General features: G+C 42.9%; 1 protein-coding gene across 1 annotated transcript; it reads right to left on the bottom strand.

Annotated features, from left to right (window-relative positions):
* Nucleotides 1–449: 449 nt before the first annotated feature.
* Nucleotides 450–12,023, bottom strand: MFSD8 (major facilitator superfamily domain containing 8). The gene is made up of 12 exons (XM_069855214.1): nt 11,938–12,023; nt 9,982–10,067; nt 8,935–8,978; nt 7,576–7,816; nt 7,153–7,266; nt 6,546–6,690; nt 5,870–5,928; nt 5,236–5,344; nt 4,026–4,160; nt 3,560–3,663; nt 3,210–3,466; nt 450–2,221 (listed from the first exon to the last, which is right to left on the bottom strand). The coding sequence occupies exons 1-12, from the start codon at nt 12,015–12,017 to the stop codon at nt 2,006–2,008; spliced, it is 1,590 nt and encodes a 529-aa protein (XP_069711315.1). The 5' UTR covers nt 12,018–12,023; the 3' UTR covers nt 450–2,005.
* Nucleotides 12,024–13,950: the final 1,927 nt, after the last annotated feature.

A 13,950-nucleotide genomic window follows, 5' to 3' on the forward strand; every position in this document is an offset into this window, starting at 1 on the left:
TAGGAACAATAAGCAGCTTGTGAGAGTGAGATGTGATGGTAAAGGTCGCTGCCTCTGCTCCAGGCTCAACAGGGACTTTAAGGCAAACAAAACAAGTGGTTCAAGGCAGCCAAAAAGAATCAGTCTTTTAAAGAGGAACAAAACCCCACAGCACCAATACTTTAAGCACAGAGTTGTAGAATACTGAATCCTGTTAGCCATTTTTAAGTCTTGTTTCTCATGTCTAAAAGTAACACCAATTTCTCATGATTGAAGTAACTTTCAGTTGCTGTAACTAAGCACTTGATTCTGTGCTCTGTTTTCACCACCCAACCAGGAGATTTCTGGTACTGATTATTAGGAATTAGCACACACAAGAAATCCCTGTAAAAGCAAAGCCCTTTCTCATAAGGTTTTGTGACTGCAGCTGAAAAGCTCAAGATAGAATAAAGCTTTTGTATTCCCTTCAGTCAGTATTGTAAAAAATAAGTCTTTTTATTCAGTAGTCTTCTAGTGTTTGAACAATTCATTACATAAGAATACTTAATTACATTTAATAAATTCAAGAAGCATCAAATATTAGACATATTAAGCAGCAGTTACAACTCTGATACTGGAATACTCCAGCTTGAAACAGATAAAACAAACCCATATAATAGACAAGCTTACGCCCTGTTCTGATGGAGAACTATTATTTCACTTATTAAAATAAATATCAAATGATTCAAACATTGCAAAATCTTGGTTCTTGTACCATTTGATCAGAAAAAAAAAGTTTACAAACAGTAGTCAAAATCCAAGGAGCCCGTTTCCTCTTTTCTACTTAATTAGCATCAAGCTGGCTGCTCAGCACAGCGCCATCATTCTCACCAAGGACCGTGGGAATAGAAACAATCTTGCTTAGTATTTCCTCATTGTAATAAAGTTACAAAGCACAGTGCATAATTCTGTTCTGTGCAGGTTCTCTCTTGCTACAAAAAGGCATTCCACTGTAGTTCAAGCAACAGCCACAAGTTGTGATTTTCAATGCCTCTTAACCAGCTTAAATACCTGAATCCCCCAGAAACTGCTTGTGAAGCAGGTGCTTGCCTTCCTCGAGGTGTGTGATACATGACAGTTTCCAAAGGGAGATGTTTTGCATTAACTAGAGCTTACACATAGCAAACAACATCAGAAGGGTCACTTCCCTCATGATCATAGAGTCACTAGGTTGGAAAAGACCTTTCAGATCATCACGCCCACCTGCATCTGCCCACTACTACACCATATCCTCACCTACCTGTCTTTTAAACCCCTCCACGGCCAGTGACTCAATCGCCCTCTTATCCTATCACCCGTCTCTTGGGCAAGGAGACCAGCACTCACCTCCCTACAACCTCCTTTCAGGCACCTGTAGAGAGTGATAAGGCCTCCTCTTCTCCAGGTTATAAACAACCCCAGCTCCCTCAGCCGCTTCTCATAAGACTTTTAGGACCATCTCCGTTCATTTGGAATCCTGGAGATGTACTGATAACGTCACAGTTTCCAAAAGGAGACATTTTGTATTAACCAGTGCTTACAGGTAGCAAACAACATCAGAAAGGTCACTTCCCTAGTGACGTTTCCATCCAAAGTGCATGCAGCTCAACTAATCTCATAGTTACAGAAGTTATTAATCCTGATTCACAGAATCAAGACAATATTTCTTTCACTCCTTTCTGGAAAGCGTGTGCATAACCTGTGACCTTCCCAGCCGGTTCGGTGTGCGGATGCATCAATTAAACTGTACACATTTCAGAGGTGCCGTTGTATCGATCTGACTTGTCCACATCCCTCCTCTGCTGCTGGAAAAGCAGAACACAGCAGAGCTATGGCAGCAGGGGTAGCTGGGTGTTAGGATACAACCAAGTTACGTCTTCTGTCAATGTGTAAGTACAGGTGTACAGCTCCTTGCACACAGCCAACAAGGTCAGCAGTTAGGTACGTCTCATTAAAAAGTAGTAATAAAGAATTAGTTCTGCTTGTTTTTTCTTTTTAAAATACGTATTTAACAATTCTCTTCTTGCATCCTTCCGTATCTGACAGAAAATGCAATAAGTCTCTTGTATACTATCTCCAAGACTAGAAGAGAAAGAACAACTACTCCACAGATTAAGCTAAACGCCCAGCGTGGTCCCAGGTGAGTGTACACTTGGCTCACAAAAACAGGCCCAAGTATTCGTGCTCCACTTCCTGAGGCAGTTAACCATCCCATGTAGACACCCTGAGGAGGATCAAGAGCTTAAGTTAGCAATACAGGACTTATTTGGCTTGGCAATAATTCCCACCAACTGCACTAATTAGAAAATTCAGAAGTGTTTAAGTAATTTCTTATCTTTCTTAACTTGTTAAGATACTGAGAACTTGGTTTCCAAGAGAACTGGGCTCCTCTAAGCATTAATTTGAAGGCTCCACTGAGCTACATACTTTATAGCTTTGCAATAAAAAGGCACTGAGTCTCTTACAGCAAAATATAACATGGAAAAAAATGAGGTAAGTGGTGAAAAAGAAAAATTTTTGGTTAAGCAGTAGTATTATCTTGCTTTTTGTTTCACCACCATAAAATGTCAGCAATGACAATAATGTATCACAGCATTTGCATCTTTATATAGAATCACAGAATGGTTTGGGTTGGAAGGGACCTTAAAGATCATCTAGTTCCAACCCCCTACCATGGGCAGGAACACCTTCTACTAGATCAGGCTGCTCCAAGCCCCATCCAGCCTGGCTTTGAACACCTCCAGGGATGGGGCAGCCACAACTCCCCTGGGCAACCTAAGCCAGGGCCTCACCGCCCTCAGCGTGAAGAAATTCCTCCTTATATCTAGGCTAAATCTACCCCCCTCCAGTTTATACCCACATAATGCACTTGGGGAGAAGAACAGAATTCCGCACCGAAATTCCAAATATATAATTGGTTGTTGCAAAAATGACTCTTCCATGACAGCTGTAAAAGCCACAAGCTTTGTATTTCATTGTACTGAAATTTTCACAGCTGTAAGATTTGCCATAAATTGTAGCACGAGCCTTGCTTCCTGTAGGGATTTGCCTTGGATTTTAGAAAAGATTAGAGTTACTGGAAACTTCTGCCCCACTTGAAATGTACTAAGCGGCTGACGACAAAAGGAATGTTGGCTAAATCCCTCGTTCCCATAAAAAGGGTGCAAGTCCTGGAGAGCAAATGAAGTAAAGCACTTAGGCATCATGCTTACCTGTGGCTTTGGCCCTAGGATTTTGGAGTATAAAGTGTAGGACATGACATTACAAACGGGATAGCCCAATCCGATCAGCACGTCAGAGCTGAGGTACTGGGCCAGGTAGATCATGGGAGTATTCCGGCACCAGGACTGCGTGATGGGGCAGCCCACGGGTTCTGTCTGGTTGGATGGAAGTTGCACGGCTTGCAGACTCCAGAAAGGCACCAGCGTTTCAATGGAAGTTGTTCTGGGAATGGAGTTGTTCTTTATTTCTGTAAAACGAAGTTATGTGTACTGTTAAGAAAAAAATACTATAGAAAGCTTTGTTCAAAGCATTATGATGATACAAATGGCTTGCGTTGTACCTTGCCACTGGATATTGGGTAATTTTTTCCCCCAAGGCAGTAAGATAAAGAATCCAACCAAGACAATCAGTAAACCTCCATGGAGTATGGCACGCTCACCAGTCCTATCAAGCAATGACATAACAATTGAACATATCATTTCATTACAGTAAAATTTACGTAGCTGTTGATGATGCAGCCCGTTAGTTTGGCGAAAAGATGCCTGACCAAACACCTGCAACAAACGTTGTGAAACCACAGTGACTTAAAACCTGTTTTTCTCATGATTCAAAGGTAGAAGACAGACAAGGAAGGGGGTTGGGTTAACGGAGTAGAGGACAGCGGCATCATGGCTGTGTCACAACTGCAAGTATTTTGTTGTCACAGTAAACCCGAATTCATTAACAAGATTTAAGTAACACAGATTAGGCCTCGCCATAAAGCTTCTCACACTTAGCTCATGTAAGCGACCACTTCAAACACTTACCTTTTAGACAGCATTTTAACCACCATGAAAACAATAACTGATTCAATGCCAACCACGCTCAGGATTATTCCGTTATAAAAAACAGCTTGTTTCCTGGTCCAGGAATACATATCCATCGTCAATGGAGTAGCTATACTACAGTGATAGAACAAAATGACATTAATTAAAACCCAGCTTCCTCTACACAGCTGTTTCCATATATATATTGTCCCAGACATAAAACACAGGGGTACAGAAGCCTTTCCTCCCGAGAGATACATCGGAAAACACAGGCTGGTTATAAACTAACTCTGTCACACACCATTTACTAAAAATAAATCTGCTACACAAAATACACAACTGCATTACACCAGCCGTACTCTGAAGCATCGTTAATGTATTTCATGAGAAAACAATGGAGTTGAAGCAAAGCAATAGTGACAGAGAGGAAAAAACATAGGCCCTGCAAGTATAAAAATAATCAACATTCAATACTGTTTCAGTTTTAGCAACCAACCAGTCTCTACGAACTCGGTTTTCCAAAAACAATGCAACTGAGACAGAGCTATCTTGCTAAAAGAAATCTTAGCTACATTAGAGCTCAAAAAACTTATAAAATCTTATATCCTCAAAGTATTTCATAAATTAAAAAAGGAAGTGTACTTCAGTCTGAGGTACCAGTGTTACATTTCACTTTTTTCTTTCATACAGAAAACTCGGGAGTGAATAACATCCCTCTTCAAGGAAAAAAAATACCATGTAAAAGTGCATTTAAGAATAGAACGGCATTAACTGTCAAATAATTGTTTTCATCATTACTGAAATAATCATTACTAAGAGACTGGAGCTTTTGGAGTTAATCAGAACCATACTAAGAAACTACACAAAATTGAAATAGAATGTCTAGAACAAGGTCCTCAGCTGAAGACAGCTCTCTCTGAAGATTTTAAGTAGCTCAAGTTAAGCTACTTTTATTTTTTAAACAGGATATGGGTTTGCATCCATGCAGAAGCTTTTACATTCATGTTTCACAGACTACAAACTGTATGCTGCACATTTTCAGTTACTCCTGACCTTTAATTCAGTGCACATTGATTTGATTGCACGTGGGTTTGGATGTCTGTTTCTGAAGAGTACGGTTAATAAAATGAGGGCGACAGAAAAGCTTTTACATGCACACCTAGTCTATGTTCCATGTCTAGGTGCTTTGAGAGAAAACGGACAAACTTACGTTTCAAAGACAGCAAAGACAAACAAGATGACAAAGAAAAGAAAATTCAGTGCTACCACAGCAACGTGGTCAATGTTTCCTTCTGCGTCCTGATCCAGAACATCATTTTCTGCAACAAAACAGAAGAATAATCTATAACAGAACTAAAACAATATAAAACAGATTATTCTATAACTAGAATAATCTAAACCAGAAGAAAACTGAGCTTTTTTTACAGGACCACAGGTTACAAACAGTGATGGGTATCCTTGCTAATGGTATTTAATGTGCAGGTTGGGGGCTGGCAAGGCAGTTGTACTTTGACAATCTAAATGTTATGTTTTTGAATCAAAATGGTATTTCAGTTCCTCTGACAATGACATATTCACTTAATCCTGTCTCTTGGGAGACAGTTCCAGGGTGAAAATCTGGAAGGTTCCATACAATTTTTTCCCCCTTGTTTGTTGCCAGACAGCACTATGGACACAACATCAACGTGAAGCAATTCCTAGACCAGTCAGAATGAGATGTAGCCTGTTCTCCATTTTGAGTTCCTAATCCATAAGACTTTAGAATACTTCTATATGCTTGCATGGAACAACAGAGTACTTCACGATTATCATCACAGAGTAAGTTTTCAAGAAAACACAGATACCTTCTCCTTCAGAATTGATATTTTTGCATTGCCGTCCCAAGTCATCCACTCGATGCTCTCTAAAAATTTAGAACTGTTTTCATTAATACACATATTTATCTGATGTACTATTAAGTTTCTTTTTTTAAAGTATTTCTAAATGGCATAATCTTATATTCTAATTATTCCCGACTCCTTTAAACATCATTTGCACAGTCTACATTTGACTGCAGTGAACACCACCATGTTCAAGAAAGGAAACACTCTAGTGGGAGAATATTAGAGTATCTCCCCTTGCCGCCATAAATGGGATAATGCAAACAAATCCCCTCTCAAGATTCCCAAAAGAAAGACACAGACAGCGAGAACCCTATAGACAAGCTAACCTTATTTCTCTTAATAGCAAAAACATGGGCAGAAACCATCAACACTGAAAACACATCAAGGCTAAGCTAATAGTCTAACAGCTCTTAATGTTTTTCATCAGTTTATATTCTAGCTGTAACGTTGCAATGAATAATTTATGAATAATGAAACAGATACGTATTAAAGAAGGTAGAGACCCTGAAAAATAAATAACAGCTTATAATTTTAGCGCTCCAAATTTCAGGTTTATTAGTCCTCCTTCTGAGCACATATTTGTTACAAGCTACCGGCTAAAACAAGGTAGAATATTTCTCTTATTTGACTCTATTACCTGAATATGGCAAAGATGAGAATAATGTTAATTACTCCTAAGAGAGCTCCAAATAAAACTGGTGCTGTATACATATTCAGCTCAAGACGAATTAATTTCCATGTTACTCCTTCTTCTCCAATGAGTGTAAAACATGTCTGAAAAACTTAAGACATAAATGCATTGAGAAAATCTTGAGAATCATTAAGAAAGTATTAGAACACATGTAGAATAAACATATAAAATTTTCAGTCATGTGAATGGTGGAAATGTTTGCCTGAGTACAGCAACATTAATCTCCCTTCTCCATAAATAAAGTGCAATTAGTCATAGACGTTATTATGTAATGAGTACTGGTACAAGAGAGCATCTCGGAACCTGTTTTTCCTGCAGCCACCAATAAAAACCAGCTAGTTTTTAACTATAAACAGTAATAATTTCTTTGGACTACATTATTTTATTTATATTGGCATACTCAAGTACATATGAGTGAATCCCATTTATTCAATTTTGATACCACCAACAAACTATGCCTTAAAAATCCTGAAGCTGCTAAAGATTCTTACTTTCAATGCCCAATTTCATCCTAAAAAGAATTAAAGAAGTGAGGAAAGAAGACATAGCTTACCCGGCCCTAATATGAAGCCAACTGCTTGGCAGGCACTGGTATTGGCCATGGCACTTGTTCTTTCCGTAAGAGAAGTAGCACCCGCAATATATGATCGAACGACAGCCACATTTCCTTAAAAATCAAAACCAAGAAAGTGTTCAAGTAAATACCAAGTTATACTCTTAAACCATCCAGTTACATTTATTTTAGAGTAGTTTTTCTCCCCTTTTCTTGCAAGAAAATAAAACCCAGCACTCTCCCACGTATTTACACACCATTGCACAATTACAGAATTTTATTCTAAACTAGTATAGGGTGACCCTTTCCTTTGTTAAGTAATAAATTATCATTCACGTAATGGTAAATCTAGTACTAAACTATCACATTAACTACCTCACAAAAGACGTGGAATTGCAGAAGAGTAAATTCTGCTGTGGTTACCTGCTCCAAATCCCACCAGAGCTCGTGCAGTGAGCATGTAGTATTTGTTGTGTGAGTGAGGCGCATGGACGTAGGCATAAAGACAATTAGCAGCAACTGAAATGGCAGTTGAAACGACGAGAGGTTCTCTCCTTGGCCTGTAATTGGACCACAAGCCGAACAGGGGAGAGGCGACCATTTGGCCAATGCTATATGAAGCTATAATCCAACCCAAGAAACTTGCATTCGCTGTCGGATCAATCTGCAGAAACAAATCAATCAATTCCATGAGTCAATGTCAGAGTTTAGCCCTTTGCTGGCAGGTAAACTGTACGCAGCCTCTCTCTCTCTATAAACACTGCAAAATTATAACATTTTATAGTATCACAAAATGAATTTACAATCAGTTCCTGAAATACCTAAAATCTGCGCTGTAAATCTGGGATTATGCGGCGCTAGGCAATGCTGTGTAAAAGCTACCGCTAAACAAGCTGCTGTGTCCGCATGGCACTGGAATATAAACACACCACGCTGGGTTTCAGAAGCAGCTGTTTGCACATAATACTTTGTCTGTGGTAATAAATCTTGGCTAACTGTCTCCAGCAATGCACCAAACCAATAAAACACACTGTGCTTCCAAGATTGGAAATGGCTCACTTGCAGCAAACCCAAATAGCACTGCTGATGTTAGAGGCTACAGACACCACTTAAGCAGTATAATAGACAGGTTACATGTCAGGAGCAAGGTATCTCTTAAGCCACCTCTGGACGTGCCTCGATCTATCCTGCTCTACGAGGCTGATGATGCATTTTCTTTTCTTCTCCAAGAATTCAGCACCAGCCTCAATTTTAATGGTACCCCTAGGGCCCCACCCAGGATATATTCTCCCACATTTACATTTCAAACTGCCTTCTCCAATTGCAGGACCAGTAAAACCCTGTCACAGATTAAATGAAAGTTCTAGAGAACTTCTATGCCGCTTCTACCAAGGATGCAACAAAGAGAGAAAACAATCTAAACAAACTAAAAAGACAATCCAGGAACAAAGGCAATTCCTTGTTTTCCCTCTGTGTCGCATTCTTGTTAGAAGAGGCATAAAAGCTCTCTATAACTTTTCATTTCTTGTTATTGTTCCAAAATACCGACAAGCTTTGTGTATCCTGTTTTAACACTACCAGTACATTTGGATAAAGAGACTGCTATCGATTTTACATGAAATAATGAATGCTGCCTAAGTGGATGGCAAAATAAAAATCTCTTCTAAGAACACATTTCCCTTGACTGTTTCTTTTCTAAAATAAAATGCCTTGTTCTGTGTTACATACTTTCTGAGCAGGAGTTTTCTGTTCTTATTAAGAGAAAAACGTGTATTTACAAACCTTTTGGAGATATGGCCACACAGACATAATTACAATTGAGAAACCTGCAATAAAAACATATTGGAAGTTCCTTTATTTGCCACATTTATCAGTAATTTGCTTTACCGAAACAATTATTACGGGTTTATTCTTGTTCCTAAATGTATTACAGTCTAAAACTGTGCATCAGTCTGTCACCTGAAAAAAGCTTTTCTTAAGAAGTGATAATTCCTTCTAAAAGGAGGAACTATTTTTGAGAGACAATTTTATAGATGCGTATGTACTACACAGAAAAACTCCTATGAAAAGAATACCAATGTATTAAGCAAACTGCATAGAATTTTTTCCTCCCAGTGGAAAGACAGCAAGGTTCCCAAAGTACAAATAATTTCTTGATACACTGATGTAGTTGTAGCCATTTAGCAAAGAAGTTCTAATTCATCAAATTGAAAAAAAAAAAAAATCACTGAAGCACCCTATGATTTTCAAGATCATTTCTAGGCCCACAGAACATCACCAGAAGTCCAAAATCATCAGAATTCTCATTTCCAGGGGCAGTTATTTAGGAATGAAACAGCAATTTGTTCTGCAGTGGAGAGGCAAAATCCCATTGAAGAACACACACTCTCATACACATTTTGAAATATATAACAAACGTTCCCACAAAGATTTCGTGTCTTATGAGCTCAACATTATTTCTATTTTCATTCCCTAGAAGTTTCACTTCGGGTGTTAAGCGTGACCTTTGCTTTGTCTGGTTCTGAACAATAATCTTACTCTGCCACTACCTTTTACCCCGAACTACTAAAAAGCCACAAACCAAAAAGATTTAAGTAAAACATCATTCAGAGTCAAAACAGAGCATGATTTAACTTGTATTTTAAAAAGTAACTTTGTGTTTGATTTTCTAGTCTTATCTTCTCTTTTGAAGAACCAGAAAACGCACCTTTTTTAGGGAACAGTAACGTTAAAGGAGCTATGTAGTCGAAATCTAGAAAACCCTTTTGTTTTCAAACCCAAATATATTAATTAAGCGAGCAACATCGGAATTCACCTGTGTTTACTCACCTACACTACTGAGAAACATTGTAAGATACATAATCCAGATGGATCGCCACCTGCTCTTATAATGCTCTTGTGTTTCCACAGCATCCCTGCTTTTGAAACAGAAGCCAAAGAGAGAGAAATCATTATTGGATTCTCTTCTAGTCATCCTCACAGGGTACTGAAAATATTTCTCACTATCCTCTCAACACGATTGTGTAAATTTTTATGCAGGAATGGACTTCCACACAGCAGAGAATACAAAGAATTTATTTTAGAAGAAAGGTAATTTTTCACTGAAAAATACTAGACTGACAAATAAAAAAAAAAATAATAGAAATGCTATCACATATCATTGCATTCAGATGCTACACAAAGAGACTTTTATTTAGAGATCTTTAGCTCTGTAATCTTTGTAGAGACGCTTTGGAGCATCACAAATATCACAGAATCATAGAATAACCAGGTTGGAAGAGACCCACCGGATCATCGAGTCCAACCATATCATGTAAATATGTAAATATCATGTAAAGGCTTTAAGAAGCGGGTATTAAATCACAGAAGGTGAGACACCTCCTCAGAACTGTGAATTTAAAGCATAAAAAAGTAAAGAACAACAACAATTGATCAGACTAAATGGTACAACCAGTCTGTTCTCACCGTAAGAAAATAACTATGTGCTATAAAAGAAGTATAAAAAGATATCGCTTAAGATCTCAAGGGCTGAAAAAAAAATTATAACAGAAGTTACAAGAAGTTATTTTTCCAATATCTAGAAGCATCTTCACAGACAAATGTACTTTTTTCAGAAGCACATTTTCATGCTGTTCAGACACTTCCCAAGCAAGAGGGTTTGCTGGTTGTCACAGGGAAGCAGAGGCCACCTGAAGTGGCACAGCCAGCCCTGACACCGGACCGATGAGGGGGCAGTGCAGTCTGTAACGTCCCCCAACTGGCTCCCAGACTGGGCTTTCCTGGCACGATAAAGCATCCACACAAGTGGAAAGGGACTCATCACCCATGGGTGGGTGCCATAGGGACTGGTGAGGAGGGCGGAGTGGTTTCCCTCACTGCCTCAGGAATAAGCCGTGTGAGGAATCACACAGGTTGTCACACCAGAAGGACAGGATGTCATCCGGAAGGACCTGGACAAACTGGAGAAGTGGGACTGTGTGAACCTCATGAGGCTGAACAAGGCCAAGGGCAAGGTCCTACACCTGGGTTGGGACAATCTGTGGTTTCAAGAGAAGCTGGCAGATAATGTGATTGAGAGAAGCCATGTTGAGGAGGATTTGGGGTGCTGGGAGATGAGAAGCTCAACATGAGCCGGCAACAGGCGCTGACAGCCCAGACACCCAACTGTGTCCTGTGCTGCATCAAAAGAAGCCTGGGGAGCAGGTCAAGGGATGGGATTCTGCCCATCTGCTGTGCTCTAGTGAGACCCCACCTGGAGCACTGTGTGTAGTTCTGGAATCCTCATTATTAGAAGGTTATGACCCTGTTGTCAAGGATCCGGAGAAGACCACGAAGATGATCCAAGGGCTAGAGCACCTCTGCTATGGGGACAGGCGGGGAGAGCTGGGGTTGTTCAGCCTGGAGAAGAGAAGGCTCCGAGGAGACCTTAGAGCAGCTTCCAGTGCCTGAAGGGACTACAGGAAAGGGGTCCGGGACTTGTAACAAGGGTGAGGGGCTTTAAATTTGAAGTGGAAGATTTAGAATAGATATTAGGAAAAAAAACTCTTCACGCTGAGGGTGGTGAGGCCCTGGCCTAGGTTGCCCAGAGAAGGTGTGGCTGCCCCGTCCCTGGAGGTGTCCAAGGCCAGGCTGGATGGGGCCACCTTGGTCTGGTGGGAGGTGTCCCTGCCCATGGCAGAGGGTTGGAACTGGATGCACTTCAAGGTCCCTTCCGACCCAAACCGCCTTGTGCTCTAGGGAATCGCCCCCCCGCCGCAGGCAGGACGGGAAGGAAGTAGCCCCTACCTGCTCTCCTCTTCCTCTTCCCCCTCCCCGGGACTCAGCAGAGGCTCCTGCCCCTCAGCTCCCGGCGCCGCCGCCGCCATGGCCGCCCCGACAGGGGCCGAGCGCGAGGCGGGGCGCGAGGGTCACGTGGCCGGAGCCCGCCTGCCTCCCCCCCGCCCCTCTAAGCACCTCCCTGCCTCCCTCCCTGCCTACGTACGTACGTGCGTGCGTGCGTGCGTACGTATGTACGTACCTACGTACGTGCGTGCGCTTCCCGCCTTGCGCGCGCCTGCGTGCGCGCGCCGCCGGCCCCGCCCTTCTTCTTCCTCCTCCTCCTCCTTCTTCTTCCCCTCCCTCTCTTCGCTTTTCCCCGCCCCGCCATGTGGCGCCTCGCACCGGTAGCCCCCGGGCTGACGGGTGAGCGGACCTTCGCGGGGGGAGGAGGGGGGGAATGAGGGGAACGTGGGGGTTTGGGGCCGGGGGGGGGGCGTGGGGCGGGTTGCCTGCGTTCCCGCCTACAGTGAGGCGCGAGGACCCCGTCGAGGGGGCGGGGAGCGCTGGTCACGTGACAAACCCCCCAATCCCCTCCCTCCCTCCGCGTCACTGCTAGGCTCTTGCGTGCGCGGGCACGGAGTTACGTGCGCGCCCCCCCCCACCCCCCGGCCTGCGTGCTTGCGTACGTACGCACGCAGGCGAGGAGGGGGGCAGGCACGTACGTACGTACGTGCCTGCCCCCCTCCCCGCCTGCGTACGTGCCCGCCCCACCTCCGGGGCGCGCTCCCCAGGCCCCGCCCCTCCCGCTCCGCCTTCCGCGCCCCCCCCGCCCCCCCATGTGTCGCCCCGCACGGGTAGCACCGGGTTGACGGGTGAGTGACCTGCGCTGGGGAGGGAGACGGGGCTGTCGGGGTCGTTGGGCGGTTTCCCCGCCTAACCCTTTTCTTGGGGATGCTGGGAAGCGCGGCCTGAGGTGGGTGGTTCGCGGGGCTCCGGTCCCCGCTGGGCGGGACGGGAATGCAGCACCGAGGGGACAGGCTGGGAGAGCTGGGATTGTTCAGTTTGTAGAAGAGAAGGCTCTGAGGAGACCTGAGAGTATCTTCCAGTGGTGATAGGGGCTTCAGGAAAGCTGGGGGGGGGCTGTTTACAAGAATGTGGAGTGACAGGACGAGGGGGAATGGCTGTGAAGTGGAAGGGGCAGATTTAGGTTCGACATGGGGAAGTAATTCTTCACGCTGAGGGTGGTGAGGCACTGGCCCAGGTCGCCCAGGAAAGGTGTGGCTGCCTTCATCCCTTGGAGGTGTTCAAGGCCAGGCTGGATGGGGCTGGGAGCAGCCTGATCCAGTGGGAGGTGTCCCTGCCCATGGCAGGGGGTTGGAACTGGATGTGCTTTAAGGTCTCTTCCAACCCAAATAATTCCATGATTGTATGACTTCCTGGTGGGAGCTGTTTCATAGGCGTGTATCGAAGCAGTAGTCTGGGCCTTTAATAAGGTCTGTGTGCACTTCCCAGCGTTGTTTTGCTTGTAACTGAAGCTGCATGACCTGGATTAAAAGTAATAGCCTTTTATTTGTTGGATTTTGGATGAATTTTTGTGTCTTCTTTTGTGAAATAAGTGTATAAAATTGCATATGCAATGTGGGTGTTCAGGAAGCAAGGAAAACCACTCTTCCTAGGGCAAGAGCCTACCTGTGATTTATTGCTAGATTTTCTTGTCCTTTTCTTCTCTGAAAAATACTGTTTTGAAACATAGGATTTTTTTTGTGGGTCACTTCTTAACGTGCCTTTATATCTGTTACAATTTGCATTCACAACTTACCTTTATGTAAAGCTGTGTTAGTGATGTATCATTGAATATTCAGCGCACAAGTACCGTGTCTTGGGCTACACAAATATGTAGCATCTCTATCCAGGTCACTGCATCCAGCTGACCTGCCCTACAAAGGGATCAGAATGCGACATATGTGGTAGAGCGGCTGAAATCCTAACACGTTCCAAAACAAGTTCTGCTGATTCTTTTCTCATGTTCAAACTCTCACT

Source organism: Phaenicophaeus curvirostris, chromosome 4, assembly GCF_032191515.1.
Source record: "Phaenicophaeus curvirostris isolate KB17595 chromosome 4, BPBGC_Pcur_1.0, whole genome shotgun sequence".
NCBI lineage: Eukaryota > Metazoa > Chordata > Aves > Cuculiformes > Cuculidae > Phaenicophaeus > Phaenicophaeus curvirostris.

What these genes read in the sequence shown, in the direction of transcription:
- MFSD8 (XM_069855214.1), bottom strand. Translation starts at nt 12,017, where the DNA reads ATGGCGGCGGCGGCGCCGGGAGCTGAGGGGCAGGAGCCTCTGCTGAGT. An exon ending in GAAGAGGAAGAGGAGAGCAG is followed by an intron (nt 10,068 to 11,937) that starts GTAGGGGCTACT and finishes TTTCAAAAGCAG; the next exon opens with GGATGCTGTGGAAACACAAG. An exon ending in AATGTTTCTCAGTAGTGTAG is followed by an intron (nt 8,979 to 9,981) that starts GTGAGTAAACAC and finishes TTTTTATTGCAG; the next exon opens with GTTTCTCAATTGTAATTATG.